This window comes from Henckelia pumila, chromosome 4, assembly GCF_033568475.1.
Source record: "Henckelia pumila isolate YLH828 chromosome 4, ASM3356847v2, whole genome shotgun sequence".
In the NCBI taxonomy this organism is placed as follows: domain Eukaryota; kingdom Viridiplantae; phylum Streptophyta; class Magnoliopsida; order Lamiales; family Gesneriaceae; genus Henckelia; species Henckelia pumila.
In genome coordinates this window covers 126672114-126688645 of record NC_133123.1, presented here as the reverse complement: position 1 = coordinate 126688645, position 16532 = coordinate 126672114, and the positions used below count along the sequence as shown (strand labels likewise).

Below are 16532 nucleotides of genomic sequence, written 5' to 3'. Positions count from 1 at the left end.
ATGCTATTTTTAAAACCTAAACCAGTTGTACCATCTCTTCCCATCATAAGTAGAGAATCAAGCTTGGAAGTGCTTGAATTAAACTTAGCCAATGTTGCTCTTGCCTTTCCGAGTTCTTCCTTCATCCGACTTAACTCCATGTCTTTCTTACTCAGCATGACTTCTAGCTTTGACACATCAACCTTTAGATCAAAATTTTCTTTTGAAAGAATGGTATGCATCTTATTCCTTTCAATCCAATCACTATGTAATTCTTCAAACATCATCCGAGCTTCTTCCATAGACATTGTCTCTTTACATGTATCATTATCACACATATTATCAGTGATGGAGAAATTCAAACAGACTGATATTTGGGAGATGTTGCGGCCAGGTATGGCAACACCTAAAGGATTGACTTGAAATTTTTTCTTGCTCTCCAGTAGGGAAGATAAGGCAGTATGACTCTTCATATTCCAGTTCTTCTTCTTCAGAATCTTCATCACTTAAAGACGTGTTCATCCATTTCCTAAGCGTGTTGGCACAATTATTTGCATAGTTCCCAAAGCCTTGGCACGCATGACATTGTACCATGTCTAGCTTCTTTGGGACTGACTTCTTCTTCCCTTCCAACATCATCCAAGGCTTAGGAGTATCAGCAAGCTTCTTTGGTGACTGATCTGGTCAAGTGATTCTCAAAGGCTTGTTAGAAAACATTGGAGCCTTGAGTTTTTTATCCGTCTTTCTAGACTCTTTCATCTTCTTCAAATAATAATTGAATTTTTTTGTCATGAGAGATATCAAATCATCCTCTAGATCAAACTGGTGAACTTCTTGATGAAATTGAACATACTCTTCATATGAAGGCTTTGAAGCTTGAAGAGCTATAGATTTTTCTTTAGCCTTCTCCTGTTCTGTATTGTTCATCTCGAAAACTTGAAGAATGCTAACTAGTTCAGTCAACTTCATTTTTGAAGTATCTTTTATTTTTTCAAGCACCCAAATTTTCCCATTGAATCTTTTAGGCAAGGATCGAAGAACCTTATTCACCATAGCTTCACTAGCAATCGGTCCTCCAAGAGCATGTACATCTGTAGCTATCTCCCTAAGTCTCTTGTCATAATCAGCAATAGTCTCATTCTCATACATCCTGATATTCTCAAATTTTGCATAAAACAATCTCAATCTTGTTCTTATCACGTTATCGGTTCCTTCACAATGTTCTTGAAGAGCATCTCATGCATCCTTAGCAATAGTGCAGTCATATATGATCTCATACGTCCTCATATCTACAGTTGCAAAGATTGCATTGACTGCTTTAGCATTGTAACTTGAGCTTTGTGCTTCCTCAGCAGTCCAAGTTTCTTCTTTCTTGATGATATAGTCTAAATCTTCATCTTGTGTCGTTGGATGAGTTCAACCAGTCAGAATACTTTGCCAAGCACGAACATCCATATCTTTAATAGTATATCGCATCCTATTCTTCCATAGTGCGTAATTCGTGCCATCTAGGATTGGAGGTTTTAGAAATGAGTTCGCAACAGACGATGAGTGCATCTTATTTCCTGTAATAAAATAAAAAAACTCAAGATCAATTCTTAGTGTATCAAGAGGATGACTCTGATGCCACTTGTAAGGAAATAATGGTTGCACATAAACAGTTTGAGGTGTTGTCACAAGGTGTTGACAACACCTACAATAACATCTTGAGTAATTTGCAGCGGAATAATTAAAACATGAATAAAATAATCAAGCAACCAAATAAATAGACTCAGAATAAATAAGCAAGAGTATAAAATACTCTTACAGTGCCTCAGGGCAAAACTTCACTAGAAAATATTTAAAGAGTTTTACAAACCCTAAAACTAGTGATTATTGTAAAATCAATTTTCTCCAACACATGAGAAAATAAACCATAGAAAAAGTATCTCCTAGAATTCTATATGAAATAGAATAAATAAACAAAACACGGAGATGAATCCTTGAGGCCGAAATTCGACTAGAATCCTTCAATGTTTAATCTTTGATCTTCACAAGTTCTTCAAGTCTTGAAGGTTACACGACCAACCTTCTTCAATAATTCTCTCTCAGTGTATATCAAGTGAATCTAGATTGATCGTCTCTCTTCTTTTTCCCGGTCGTGCCTCCAATATATAGACTATAATCCTTCCATGTTGATATTACCTTGTAGACATAGGATTCTAGATCTTATTCCTTATTGATCAAGCAAAATCTACATATTAAAGAAATTAAATCATTAGAGATAATATAATAAATAATATGATAAACTTAATCATATCTCAAATCTAGTTATTCAAGGAAATAAATAACTTATATAAAATTGCTTCATGTCTAAGAAAGACAAAAAATATTAAATAAAAATCTTTTTAAATTGAGAAAATTTTAAAAAAATAAAATATTATTTTCAAGAGGTACTGTTCTAGCATACCTATCCGTACTATTGATGCATGTTGCAACCATCGAATGCTATCCTTATTCTCAGGAACAATGATCCTTGTAATCTGATGACTAGGCAATCTTATTCTGTCGAGAAAAACATATCTTATGATTGATAACTCTGTCAAAAATATTTGTATAATACTTTCTGGTACACATGGGTAACAATATTGATTCATGCACATAGGAAGCGAAACAACTTTGGAAAATAATCCAAGAAAAGCAAGGTGTAAATAAATGGCGCCTTGAGATCGAAGAAGAATATATATGAAGACAAGGTGGATAACATTTATAACAAGAGACATATGCCGATCTACAACGTCAGGGTTTGCTATAAGAATTAAGAAGGGAGATAGTCTGATGGAGCTACTGCCTATTTTTCTTGGATTTCACGGTATGTCAGTTATAGGATAGAATCATCCATGCTTGCTCTTTGGTAAAGCTGAATTTACTTATTGAGTCGATCTACCCTCTGTTATGAACACAGGATAAATGTTAAAGTTTTCAGAAGCAGTGGGAGTCTCTTCTCCAAGAAATTCTGAAAGGGCCCGTGTCCTGATTTATATTTAATGAGCAAACAACCAGGCTTAATTAATGTAAACAGCAAAAACGAGTTAAAAATTTGCGTTTGGGCCTACAAAAATTTCGGCATAACCTATTCGTAAATTGGGCATCCCAAAAACCTGTACAACACAACCAGCAATATATACTCGAAAATAGAGTCACAACTCCAATTTACAAACCTATAGCCGCACTGGCCAGGACTAAACACATGCAGAGCCGGCAAGGCTCGATCACACAAATAACAATTCAAAACAAAGTCCAAAACTATCGATACAGATACACAGGGCATCACCCCGGCAACTATAACACTCGCTAAACTACTATATACATATATCTGGGAACTCGACTCCACGCTCGACTCACTGGATGCCACTAGATGACGCTCCACCAGATGCGTCAAATCCCCCTGGATAACCTGCTATGGAATCACAAACAACCACAACATAAAAAGAAAACAGGGGTCGGACCCCAGTACGAAGAACTATAAAAATTACGACAAATATAACTGACATGAATAAAATCAAATACAATGCAATGAAATGCAATGTAATGCGTGACAGGTATCAATGAAATAAGGGATACCAAAAGGAGTCCAATTAATCGTATCAAAATAAACTCAGTGGCCACCCGTGCCAGGAATGCAGCAGACCTCGAATCATCACTGCTAATCCATACACGTAGCATCGGAGGGTGACAGGAGCGACCCGTCCAGCCTCATGCTGTCATCAGGAGTGTCGTACGTAGCATCGAAGGGCGACAGGAGCTACCTGTCCGTGCCTCATGCTATCTCAGGAGTGCACTAAAACAATGTCACTCGCTTCATGATGACTCAATACATCTCAAGATATCAATATCAATAGCAATCAAAGGAGTCAAGGCTCAACGTGCTATGAAAAATTGTAAATGAGTGAATGCAATCACATAATCCACGTAAGCACATAAAACACGTTATCACTCATTACAAAATACTTAATATCATTACATGTCATTATAGGCGTCGTAATATAAACAGCTCATATGTACCTCAACCAACACTTAATTACCACAGAAATATCTCAAGTAATATTCGAATACTCCAATCCTGTGAAAAACCATTTATTCATATTAATTCCTAATCCCTAGTACAAATCTGAAAATTATTGAAACTAAATCTAAAAATCAAACTAACATTTCCAAAATGTCATATTTCATTCAAAGCATTCTATCAATGTCCAAATATCGAATATACGACTCTTAAACATCGAAATACCGAAATTAGAACAATCTGAATTTTTTCGAAAATTCCTAAAAATTTTGAAAATTCGCATTTATATTTTCTAGAGCATCTAAACACTCTATTAATGAATAATCAACACTAAAATTCGAAAATTCCCAATATTAAAAAAATCTGGAAATTCGAAATTAATCCCCAATAATTTCTGAAAAATAGCCAATACCTTCAATCGACTACGATATAGTACCTACAACCAATAATAAATCAAATATCAATTATCGGATGTCAATTGAATCAAAATACCCAAAATTCGAAACCCTAAATTCGAAATATACCTCAAAGCTAAGAAATAAAGCTCCAACTAGCCTGATTAACCTTCCTCCTGCAGCAGGCGGCGAACGGCGGCGGCTGTCGGAATTCAAGCTTCGAGTGACGCGAGAAAACCGTACAATATTGGTATCAAAAGAAAGCTCTCGTCGCGAGGATTCCGGAACTATATTTACTTTTGAAATCCAGCCAAAAATGAAGGAGATACGGGCATTTAAAGTGTTGAGAAATTTTTTGAAAAGAAAAGAAAGAAGAAGACGCAGATGCCGGTGGAAAAGAGGAGGAGAGAGAGTCGTATATATGTATATCCATATTTAGTTTAATAGATATGTATTAGTTTAATGTGTGTCTTATTTTATTCATTCGGGGTTAAAACTTGACCCAGTTCGAGTTATTTTAACTCATGTGTGCTCGATAAATAAAATATGCATTTTAATATCGTCTATAACCCGATATTTATAAATACATATTTTTAACACATAACTTAATTAACATATTAAAATCGGGTCCTTACATTTCTCCCCCTCTAAAAAGAATATTTCGTCCTCGAAATTAACACACATCAAACTTATATACATAGTGGCCAAACATCTACCACTGATAGTACATAGGAAAATCAGAGTACATGGCATAATTCATTACATTATCAAACAAATGAGGCCATTCTTTACGCATTCTAGACTCCAATTCCCACGTAACTTCTTCTCTCCCATGTCTACTCCATTCCACCATAACCAAAGGAAATGTCTTGGTTCTAAGTTGCTTTTCTTTACGATCAAGAATCTGTACTGGATACTCAACATAACTAAGGGAACTATCCAACTCCACATCATCAGCCCTCAAGATATGAGAAGGATCTGGTTCATACTTCCGCAGCATAGATACGTGAAATACATTATGTATCGCAGACAAACTCTGCGGTAAGTTCAAACGATACGCCAAAATACCAATCTTCTCGACAATCTCGTACGGACTGATATAACAAGGAGCTAATTTCCCTTTACGCCCAAATCTCATAGTACCACGAAATGGTGATACCTTCAAGAAAACAAAATCGCCAACCTGAAATTCTAAAGGTCTACGTCTGTTATTAGCATAGCTGGCTTGGCGATCCTGGGCTGCTTTCATTCTTTTCCTGATCAATTCAACTTTTTCTTTCATCTCTTGAATAAACTATGGTCCTGACAACTGTCGTTCTCCTACTTCTTCCCAACATATCGGAGATCTACATTTTCTGCCATACAAGGCTTCAAATGGTGCCATCCCAATAGATACTTGGTAACTGTTATTGTAAGAGAATTCCACCAAAGCTAAAGATTCTTGCCAACCACCACTAAAATCCATCACAACAACTCGTAATAAATCTTCGAGCGTCTGAATAGTCCTTTCAGATTGACCATATGTCTGTGGATGATAGGCAGTACTCATGGCCAATTTAGAACCCAAAGCTGATTGCAAATTAGACCAAAACTTAGAAGTAAATCTGGGATCACGGTCTGATACTATAGTAACTGGCACACCATGCAATCGCACTATCTGATCAATGTACATTTTTTCCATTTTCGTATATGTCCAAGTACGATCATATGGAATAAAATGGGCAGATTTAGACAATCTATCCACAATAACCCAAATGGCATCACAACCACGATTAGATCGAGGTAGGTGTGTCACGAAATCCATAGTAATGTGTTCCCAATTCCATTGTGGTACTTCAAGACTAAGTAACATGCCACCTGGTCTCATTCTTTCAGCCTTAACTTGTTGACACGTCAAACACTTAGCCACAAAGTCGGAAATATCATTATTCATACCTTCCCACCAGTAATGGGCTTTCAAGATATGCTACATCTTTCTAATTCCAGGATGTACACTATGTCGACTAAAATGAGCTTCTCGTAGTATATCTTCTTTCAAATCTATCAAATTCGGAACCACAAGTCTACCATTATAACGCAAACATCTATCTGAAGCAACAAGAAATTTCCCTGACTGACCAGCTGGAGCTAATTCTTTCAAATGATGAATGTATGGATCAGTCTTTTGTGCTGCTTTGATTTTTGAAATTATTCGTGGTTCAACTTGTATAGATGAAACTATGAAATAATTACCTTTAGCTCGATAAGTCCATCCTGAAGTTCTCAAATGCTCATGAACTTTAGAAATAGTTAAAGATGCCAACATCTTAGTATGAACTTTTCTGCTCAAAGCATCTGCAACTTGATTCACGTTTCCTGGCTGGTATTGAATATCACAGTCAAAATCCTTAAGCAGTTCCAACCATCGACGTTGTCTTATATTCAAATCAGACTATGTGAATAAATATTTCAGACTCTTATGATCGGAATAAATCACAAACTGTTCACCGTACAGATAATGACGCTATATTTTCAATGCATGCACAATGGCAGCCAATTCTAAATCATGAACTGGATAATGAGTCTCATGTGCTTTCAATTGACGAGATGCATACGCAATCACGCGTCCATTTTGCATCAAAACACAACCCAGTCCATTCAAAGAAGCATCTGTACAAACAACAAATCCACCTGAGCATGAAGGTAATGCTAGTACTGGAGCCGTAGTCAATTTTTCTTTCAAAGAATGAAAACTAGCTTCACATTCCGCAGCCCACACAAAACGTCGATCTTTTTGCGTCAATATAGTCATAGGCCTAGCTATTTCAGAAAATCCCTTGATGAAACACCTGTAATAACCAGCCAAACCCAAAAAGCTACGAATCTCAGAGACATTGGTTGGACTAGACCAATTAAGAACAACTTCAATTTTACTAGGATCGACAGATACCCCTTGTGCTGATATCACATGTCTTAGAAATAATACTCTGTCCAACCAAAATTCACACTTCGAAAACTTAGCATATAATTGTGATGTTCTGAGTTTCTGAAGTACTAATGTCAAATGTTCTTTATGCTCCTTCTTGAACTTAGAATAAATCAAAATGTCATCAATGAAAACGATAACAAATTGATTTATAAACTCCCGAAACACACGATTCATCAAATCCATAAAAACCGCCGGAGCATTAGTCAACCCGAAAGGCACAACTAAGAATTCATAATGTCCGTAACGCGTTCGAAATGCTGTCTTGGAAACATTTTCCTCTCGAACTCGAAGTTGATGATATCCGGAACGAAGATCAATTTTAGAATACACAGACGTACCCTGCAACTGGTCAAACAAGTCATCAATTCGTGGCAAAGGATGCTTATTCTTCACAGTAGCCTGATTCAATTGCCGATAATCGATGCACATTCTCATCGTTCCGTCTTTCTTTTTCACAAACAAGACTGGAGCACCCCAAGGCGATACACTTGGTCTAATATAACATTGTTCCAGCAAATCTTGCAATTGCGTCTTGAGTTCTTTCAATTCTGCTGGAGCTAATCGATATGGAGCTCGAAAAATCGGATTTGTCCCTGGCATCAACTCAATGCTAAGATCTATTTCCCTCTGAGGTGGAAAACCAGGAATCTCATCAGAAAATACATCAGGAAAATCCTTGACGACAGGAATATCTGAAACTTTCAATTTCTCTTCCTTCGTCGCATCAAGAGCATAGATCATAAATCCTTCATTTCCTATCGACAATAATCTAAACATTTCCATTGCCGATACTAATGGAATGCGAGATTGTGAATCATTACCATAAAAATTCCACTTATTGCCATAATGCGGTCTAAATCTCACAATTCCATGAAAACAATCAACCGTAGCTCTATAATTCATCAGTGTATCCATACCCAAGATACAATCAAAATCAGACATAGCTAGTTTTATTAGATTGGTTGTCATGATCTTATCCTCAAATCTAATCACACAATTCAAAACTATCTCATTAGATATCAAGAAAACACCAGCAGGAGTAGCAACAGACACAGTATCCAAGAACGGAGTAAAAGCAATCTCATGCTCATCAGCAAATGTAACAGATAAAAATGAATGAGATGCTCCTGTGTCTATCAATATACGTGCAGTATACTCAAAAATATAACAAATACTTGCAATAACTCCCCCAGGTGCATCTTGTGCCTAATCCTGAGTCATAGCATGCACTTGAGCCTGCTGTGGACCTGGAAAACGCTGCTGACTCTGAGATGGATACCTAGGCTGCTGAGTGGACTGTACCGGAACATAAGGCTGTGTAGGAGCAAACTGTGGTACAGGAGCAGATGGCCTGAATGATGGTCTTCCAGGAAACTGTCCAAACTGTTGTGGCTGAAATTGCTGTCTTCCAGCATTTGGACATACTCGAGACGAATGTCCAGCCTGCCCACAAGTATAACAAGTTCCTGGAAATCCTGTACAATGTGCACTCAAATTATTACCACCACATCTGTCACAGTACACTCTACCAGACGATCCAACTGAACTTCCACCACGACTACCACTGGAACTAGAGGAACTAGACTGTGGCTTCTTTTAAATGGCTTTCCCCTAGCTTTAAACCAAGGCCTTTTCGCTTGCTGAGAAGATTGAATAGGCTGATATGAAGGTAAACCCATTGGTGTCTGTGAACTGCTTCCAGCTCCTTGAGGAACAGATGCTGGGATTGATTGTGGTTCTTCCCTGAGTAGACTTGCTTCAATTTTCTTTGCCTTTTCTACTGCTTTCATATAAGTTGATGGAGTTCCAGTAGTTACCAACGTGTGGATCGTTCGTGTAAGCCCCTTCAGAAAATGTGAAAGCTTTGACCGATCATTCTTTGCAACATGTGGGACATAAGGCAAAAGAGCAGAAAACTGAGAAGCATATTCAGCAACAGATTTATTTCCTTGCACCAACAGATTAAATTCATCTTCTTTAGCAGAATAATAAGATGGTGGTTCATATTCTTGTGCAAACTACTTACAAAATACTTCTCATGTGATCTTTTTACCAGAATCAGAAAGTGTTTCTGCTGTCGTTTCCCACCAAAGTTGCGCTCGGTCTTTAAGTTGAAAAGGAACTAACTTCAGTCGAATGTCATCAGGATATTCTAGTCCATTAAACATATTGTTGAGACTTTTCAACCAACTAGCAGCTTTCTCACTTCCTTCATTTCCAAAGAACTTTTGCGGACGCAACTCCTGAAATTGAGAAATTATTAATCGTATTCCTCCCATTTTCTCAATCAATTGGGCTACTGGATCAGCCTCAGCCTGCATCGCTTTTACTTTGTTAGGATTTACCCTTGGTTGTTGTTCCACCTCTAAGTCCACATCTTTCGGACGATGAACAGATGGTCGACCACGTCTTCCCCTGACAATATCATCAAGATTTCTAACATTTTCCGCTGCAACCTCTTCTACAACTTCCTTCCCTTTTCTACCTCTTCCTCCTGGTGCCATTCTACAAGACACAAGGATTTAAATACAGGCAGAAATAACGTAACGAACAGAAAACTATGATAGAAACTCAGAGTTCTAATAAAAATTCATAAACTAATTCTAAAGCCAAGAACTGCTGGTTCTAACAGATACGTTCAAAAATAAACACAACAAGTAAGTCACGTAAGAACAAGTAGTCACACACATACGCAACCATTTTGTTAGTGTCTAAACTCGAGTGTCCTAGACTCTAATTCGAGCATATCCCAGTTTATGCTCTGATACCAAATGAAAGGGCCCGTTTCCTGATTTATATTTAATGAGCAAACAACCAGGCTTAATTAATGTAAACAGCGAAAACGAGTTAAAAATTTGCGTTTGGGCCTACAAAAATTTCGGCATGACCTATTCGTAAATAGGGCATCCCAAAAATCTGTACAACACAACCAGCAATATATACTCGAAAATAGAGTCACAACTTCAATTTAAAAACCTATAGCCGCACTGGCCAGGACTAAACACATGCAGAGTCGGCAAGGCTGGATCACACAAATAACAATTCAAAACAAAGTCCAAAACTATCGATACAAATACACAGGGCATCACCCCGGCAACTATAACACTCGCTAAACTACTATATACATATATCTGGGAACTCGACTCCACGCTCGACTCACTGGATGCCACTAGATGACGCTCCACCAGATGCGTCAAATCCCCCTGGATAACCTGCTATGGAATCACAAACAACCACAACATAAAAAAAACAGGGGTCGGACCCCAGTACGAAGAACTATAAAAATTACGATAAATATAACTGACATGAATAAAATCAAATACAATGCAATGAAATGCAATGTAATGCGTGACAGGTATCAATAAAATAAGGGATACCAAAAGGAGTCCAATTAATCGTATCACAATAAACTCAGTGGCCACCCGTGCCAAGAACGCAGCAGACCTCGAATCATCACTGCTAATCCATACACGTAGCATCGGAGGGTGACAGGAGCGACCCGTCCAGCCTCATGTTGTCATCAGGAGTGTCGTACGTAGCATCGGAGGGCGACAGGAGCTACCTGTCCGTGCCTCATGCTATCTCAGGAGTGCACTAAAACAATGTCACTCGCTCCATGATGACTCAATACATCTCAAGAGATCAATATCAATAGCAATCAAAGGAGTCAAGGCTCAACGTGCTATGAAAAATTGTAAATGAGTGAATGCAATCACATAATACACGTAAGCACATAAAACACGTTATCACTCATTACAAAATACTTAATATCATTACATGTCATTATAGGCGTCGTAATATAAACAGCTCATATGTACCTCAACCAACACTTAATTACCACAGAAATATCTCAAGTAATATTCGAATACTTCAATCCTGTGAAAAACCATTTGTTCATATTAATTCCTAATCCCTAGTACAAATCTGAAAATTATTGAAACTAAATCTAAAAATCAAACTAACATTTCAAAAATGTCATATTTCATTCAAAGCATTCTATCAATGTCCAAATATCGAATATACGACTCTTAAACGTCGAAATACCGAAATTAGAACAATCTGAATTTTTCCAAAAATTCCTAAAAATTTTGAAAATTCGCATTTATATTTTCTAGAGAATCTAAACACTATTAATGAATAATCAACACTAAAATTCGAAAATTTCCAATATTAAAAAAAATCTGGAAATTCAAAATTAATCCCCAATAATTTTTGAAAAATAGCCAATACCTTCAATCGACTACGATATAGTACCTACAACCAATAATAAATCAAATATCAATTATCGGATGCCAATTAAATCGAAATACCCAAAATTCAAAACCCTAAATTCGAAATATACCTCAAAGCTAAGAAATAAAGCTCCAACTAGCCTGATTAACCTTCCTCCTGCAGCAAGCGGCGAACGACGGTGAAGCAGGCGGCGAACGGCGGCGGCTGTCGGAATTCAAGCTTCGAGCGACGCGAGAAAACCGTACAATATTGGTATCAAAAGAAAGCTCTCGTCGCGAGGATTCCGGAACTATATTTACTTTTGAAATCCAGCCAAAAACGAAGGAGATACGGGCATTTAAAGTGTTGAGAAATTTAATAGATATGTATTAGTTTAATGTGTGTCTTATTTTATTCATTCGGGATTAAAACTTGACCCAGTTCGAGTTATTTTAACTCATGTGTGCTCGATAAATAAAATATGCATTTTAAATCGTCTATAACCCGATATTTATAAATACATTTTTTAACACACAACTTAATTAACATATTAAAATCGGATCCTTACAAATTCCATATAACCTATTTGTAATGATATCTTATAATGATGCAAAGTCAGTAGGACCTTCTGAGTCATGGGTAGAATTGTGTTGGACTTGAATTTTTCAGCTTCTTTTGATTTGACAGTGACGACAATTTTGTAGTGTTTTTTTTTCCCTAAAGATATAATTGATAAAATAATAATAATAATAATAATAATAATAAAAACTAGTGTTGTATAATTATTCAATGAAAAATGTTAAAATAATAAATGATTGAGAAAATTAGATTTAAAAATGTTGAATAGACGTTTGAGGTAGTTATATGGTTGAAATATTGAGAAAATAGATTTCCAAAAAAGTTTGTAATTAGATTTAAAAATGTCCAGATCAACGATCGTACAAACGCTACCTTAGGCTCCATGAAATTATAGAAAAAAAATATTTGAAATTATGTCTTGTTTCTCACCATATAAAATACAAGATTTTGGCTACTCCAATAACGTTGGTTTCCTCTACAGGGATTGGATAAACATAACATTCATGAATTTACACAGATTTAATTTACTTTATTATCGAACAAATATTATATATATACAAATCTAATACAGAATTTGATCTACATTATTCATTATTCAAGTAACAAACAAACAAACTAGTCTACCAAGTAATAGGTTTATGCATCCAGTTTATTAAGTACATCCTACCTAAGTAAGCTTCAATTTATCATTCCACAGGCCTAAATTTACCACTTGGGTTGCTTGCTTCTTTCCCCCCTTCACTACGTCTAAAATCTTCCACACCTTTATGCTCGTTCTTGCTCGTTGTCACAGATTCTTGGGAGTTTCTATTTCTTCGGTCTTAGCAAATCTTCCACGAATTCTTGGCTGACTGTCGGCCAACGCCTTCCTGCAAGCATACTGAAACAAAAACATACGATAAGTATTGTAAGAGTGCAGTTTTCGAAAGCCCATTTAGAGGGTAAGCTGCTTGTTTTGAACCGACCTTGATTTTCCTGCCAAAGTTTCGCTTGGACTTCTTGCTCCGGTACCTGGAAAGTTTCTCCTTGCGTTCTTCGGAAGTGTAACTACTCATAATAGTTGGCATCCCCAACGGGGATTGTATGAGGTTTATGTTACCGTTGCCAAGAGTCTGTCATAAAAACTCAAATCAATGAACCGTGCCCCATCCTGTTGAAGAGGACACAAACATCTAAACCTTTCTTAGTTCGCAGACTTTGTCATAGAACCGTTGCATGCATATGGACTTGAATCATGAGAACAATTAGGGGATAAATACTATCATTTTTGTGCATCTGTGAGATTTGATTGACTTTACAACGACCACTTCTGGGACTTGGTCAACCCACAGAATGGGTACCACTGTATACTATTTCACATCTCCAGTCGTTTTGTTTAAAAAAAGAACTCAAGTTGCTAACAAAATTGATGCATAATGGTATAAGGCCATTTAGACTTCTTCCATAATCTGAAATGAGACAAGATATTACAGAGTTTCCAGCTTATATTTTGACCGAACATGGAGCCACATTTCTTGGGCTGTTTATCCTTTCATATGGTTAGAAAATATTCTATTTGGACACAAATCAATCTTATCATGCAGCGAAAGAAGAATGGAATCGTTGCTGTGCATTAGTAGCTTGCTTGTAAAGAGGATAAACAAGAAAGTAAGTGATTTTGAACCTTTATGTCTCCATCACTGTACGCTCTTCGCATCCCATAAACAGCTCCAAAGTCCATAACAGGAAGATCGAGAAAATTTGGCCTCAATGAAGCCTCATGTACATACTCCATTGAACTCAGACAGCTAGAACTAACACTCTTCTGGAACGAGCCATCGAAATTGGAGATTCCATCTGTCTTCACAGTAGGAATTTCGACACTTAAGACATCAGATAGAGGTGTTTCATTCCCTTCTTTGGCTAATAGATCCTTCTTGCATTCATAAAAAACATCACTGAGGAGCTGACCACTCTTGATGGATGATTCGATATCCGACGCAGTCAATGGTTGTGGGGATATGATGTTCTCACCACAAGAAAACATTGAAATGGCAGCTGTCATTGGATCGATTCCCATGATTGGTTCTTCGATCACTGGTTCAGGAGCCTTGAAAAGATCACCTTCTCCTCCCAGGATGTAATCGGATATAGTGGAAGTCTGCATGAGACTACTTGTTATGCCTTATGTTAAATTTAGAGACAATGAATTGTTAGTGATACAAAAATCGACTGGCAAGAAGCAGTATAAAAGTTAACGTCCACTATATATCATCACCTAGACATGAATTTAGAGATAGCCAAGAAGCATCAACAAAATTTATATAGGTCACTAGACATTGTCACCTTCTCCAATTTCAGAACAAAAAACTTTTAAAACCAATACCTATGCTAAAAATATTCAAAAAAGCATGCAGCATTTGTCATTCCCCAGGTTTTCCATTTGTCAACTCTTACAATGTTCTAAAAGCCAAGTTTCTAAGCTATATGGTCGATATAATCAGTGAGTTCGACCCGACCCGACCCTTGAAGGAGGCCATGTTGTTTTTCATATGATGCAACGCATTGGTCCACATGCAAATACATGTGTTTGGGTAATACCCCAAGCAGAGGGTCGAATAAATCCCATCTCAACTCGCAAGCAGAAGAAGAAAGCAAGGGTAAAATAACCCTTTGTGAGGGGTCAACAACAAAGCTACTCCAATGACTGGAAATCCATCACGAAAATGGAAAACAGTTGATAGAATAACGACCATTAAAGGGTAGCTGAGCTTAGCTTATCTCTACCTTTTTCCCAACTTTTTCCATCTTTAATAAGCTCGAGTGGGATGAAAAGTGAATCCACAACACATTACAAGATCAAAATCAACAAAAAGGAATTGTGTAAAATAAAAAGATTAGTCATCCCCTATTTTGTCTTTTTTGAATGAAAGAAGAATTGGGGGCAGTGAGTGAATAACACGGAACTAATGATTATGATATTCTTTCCACATCTTCTTTCTTCTTTTTCCCCCCTCTCTGCCATAAACAGATCCGATCACTAAAGAAAAACTCAAATTACTTTCCGTTTATGCTGCCTTTAATCCCATTAGATATAAATATTTATTTTTTAAAATAAAACACCAAGCTGTGAAACAGAGGGCTTATTACTCAATTAAATTTATGAACCAGAAATCCAAAGGGATTTGCCGACGATTTCACTTCAATAATTTCACAGGACCACAAATTAATAAAAGAAACATTCCGTTATTCAAAAAAAAAACATTCTGGAAGAAAGCCTTCTAATTTTTACTTTTTTAAAAAAAAACCCTGTAAAGGAAAACACCAAATCCATCAAAAAAATTGGATCTTGAACTGGAAAATCTTATAAACTCCATTAACATTGACCAAAAGACACAGAACCCACCTCAAGAAAATCCAATGTAAATCAGAAATGCCGAAAAAAAGTTTACTCAGTCACGCAAATGAAAACCCCCCCTCAAAACTTAAATCACTCTAATTTGGAAAAAAGAAGATTAATGTAGGCCAAGAAAATAAGAAACAAGAAGATTACATACCAATGAAGCATTGGATTTGTGTGAGCAGCAAAACTCATCAAACTGCTGAACTTCTTGAGCGAAGTTCTGAAAGTAAGGGAACATAAACTCAGTATCTGCATACATTTACTTCACCTTTTTCTTTAAAATCTGTCTCCTTTTGAAGATTTACTGAAATATAGATAGAAAGAGAGAAGCTTTAATGGAGGAAAGGCGTATTTATAGGGTATGAAACAGGGCTAGAAGGAAAAGGGAAGACAAGGTAGCAACAGAAGCTGTGATTGAATTGTTTGCCCGAGAGAGATGAAAAAAGGAATCTGATTTTGTTGATTCTTTGGTGTATACATTTTAAACAGTGAAATAAATAAGGCAAAAAACGGAGTTGAAAATTTGTTAACTAGGCTACAGTAATCACTAATCAAACATAAAATTTAACCATATTGAATATTATGGTAATTTTTATTTTGTTTAAGTCGGAAAAGGTTAAGTCACAATTAGGGTTGGTATACCGTACCAAAATATCGAATTTTTGGCATATCGTACCAAATTTTTTTCGATATACAGATTTTTTTTCGGTATCTATATAGTATCAATATGGAATTTTTTCGTACTAAAATTTCAAAATTTCCGTATCGACATCGGTATGAATTTTTTTCATGTCAATATTTTTGTTACGATATACCGAAAAACCACTCGTAGTCACAATTGGTTACTCGTGTTGTCAACTTGAGACTTTGATCTATCTAATAGTTATCTTGTGAGGCAATCTCACACGAATATTTACCATAAAAAATAATTAAAATTTTGGCATGAAAATGATATTTTTCCATGGATTATCA

At 36.5% G+C, this 16532-nt stretch overlaps 2 protein-coding genes across 2 annotated transcripts in view; one reads left to right on the top strand and one right to left on the bottom strand.

The window, feature by feature from the left end:
• LOC140863843 (splicing factor SF3a60 homolog) overlaps nucleotides 1-2973 on the top strand; it is a 47190-nt gene extending 44217 nt beyond the window's left edge. Inside the window, exon 13 of the mRNA XM_073267575.1 lies at nucleotides 2924-2973. The gene's annotated coding sequence lies outside the window, so the exon portion shown is untranslated. The remainder of the gene's footprint in view (nucleotides 1-2923) is intronic.
• Nucleotides 2974-12671: 9698 nt separating this feature from the next.
• LOC140865268 (uncharacterized) lies at nucleotides 12672-16035 on the bottom strand. Its single transcript, XM_073269852.1, has 4 exons — nucleotides 15715-16035; nucleotides 13842-14318; nucleotides 13144-13290; nucleotides 12672-13058 (listed from the first exon to the last, which is right to left on the bottom strand). The coding sequence occupies exons 1-4, from the start codon at nucleotides 15817-15819 to the stop codon at nucleotides 12966-12968; spliced, it is 822 nt and encodes a 273-aa protein (XP_073125953.1). The 5' UTR covers nucleotides 15820-16035; the 3' UTR covers nucleotides 12672-12965.
• Between the last annotated feature and the right edge of the window lie 497 nt (nucleotides 16036-16532).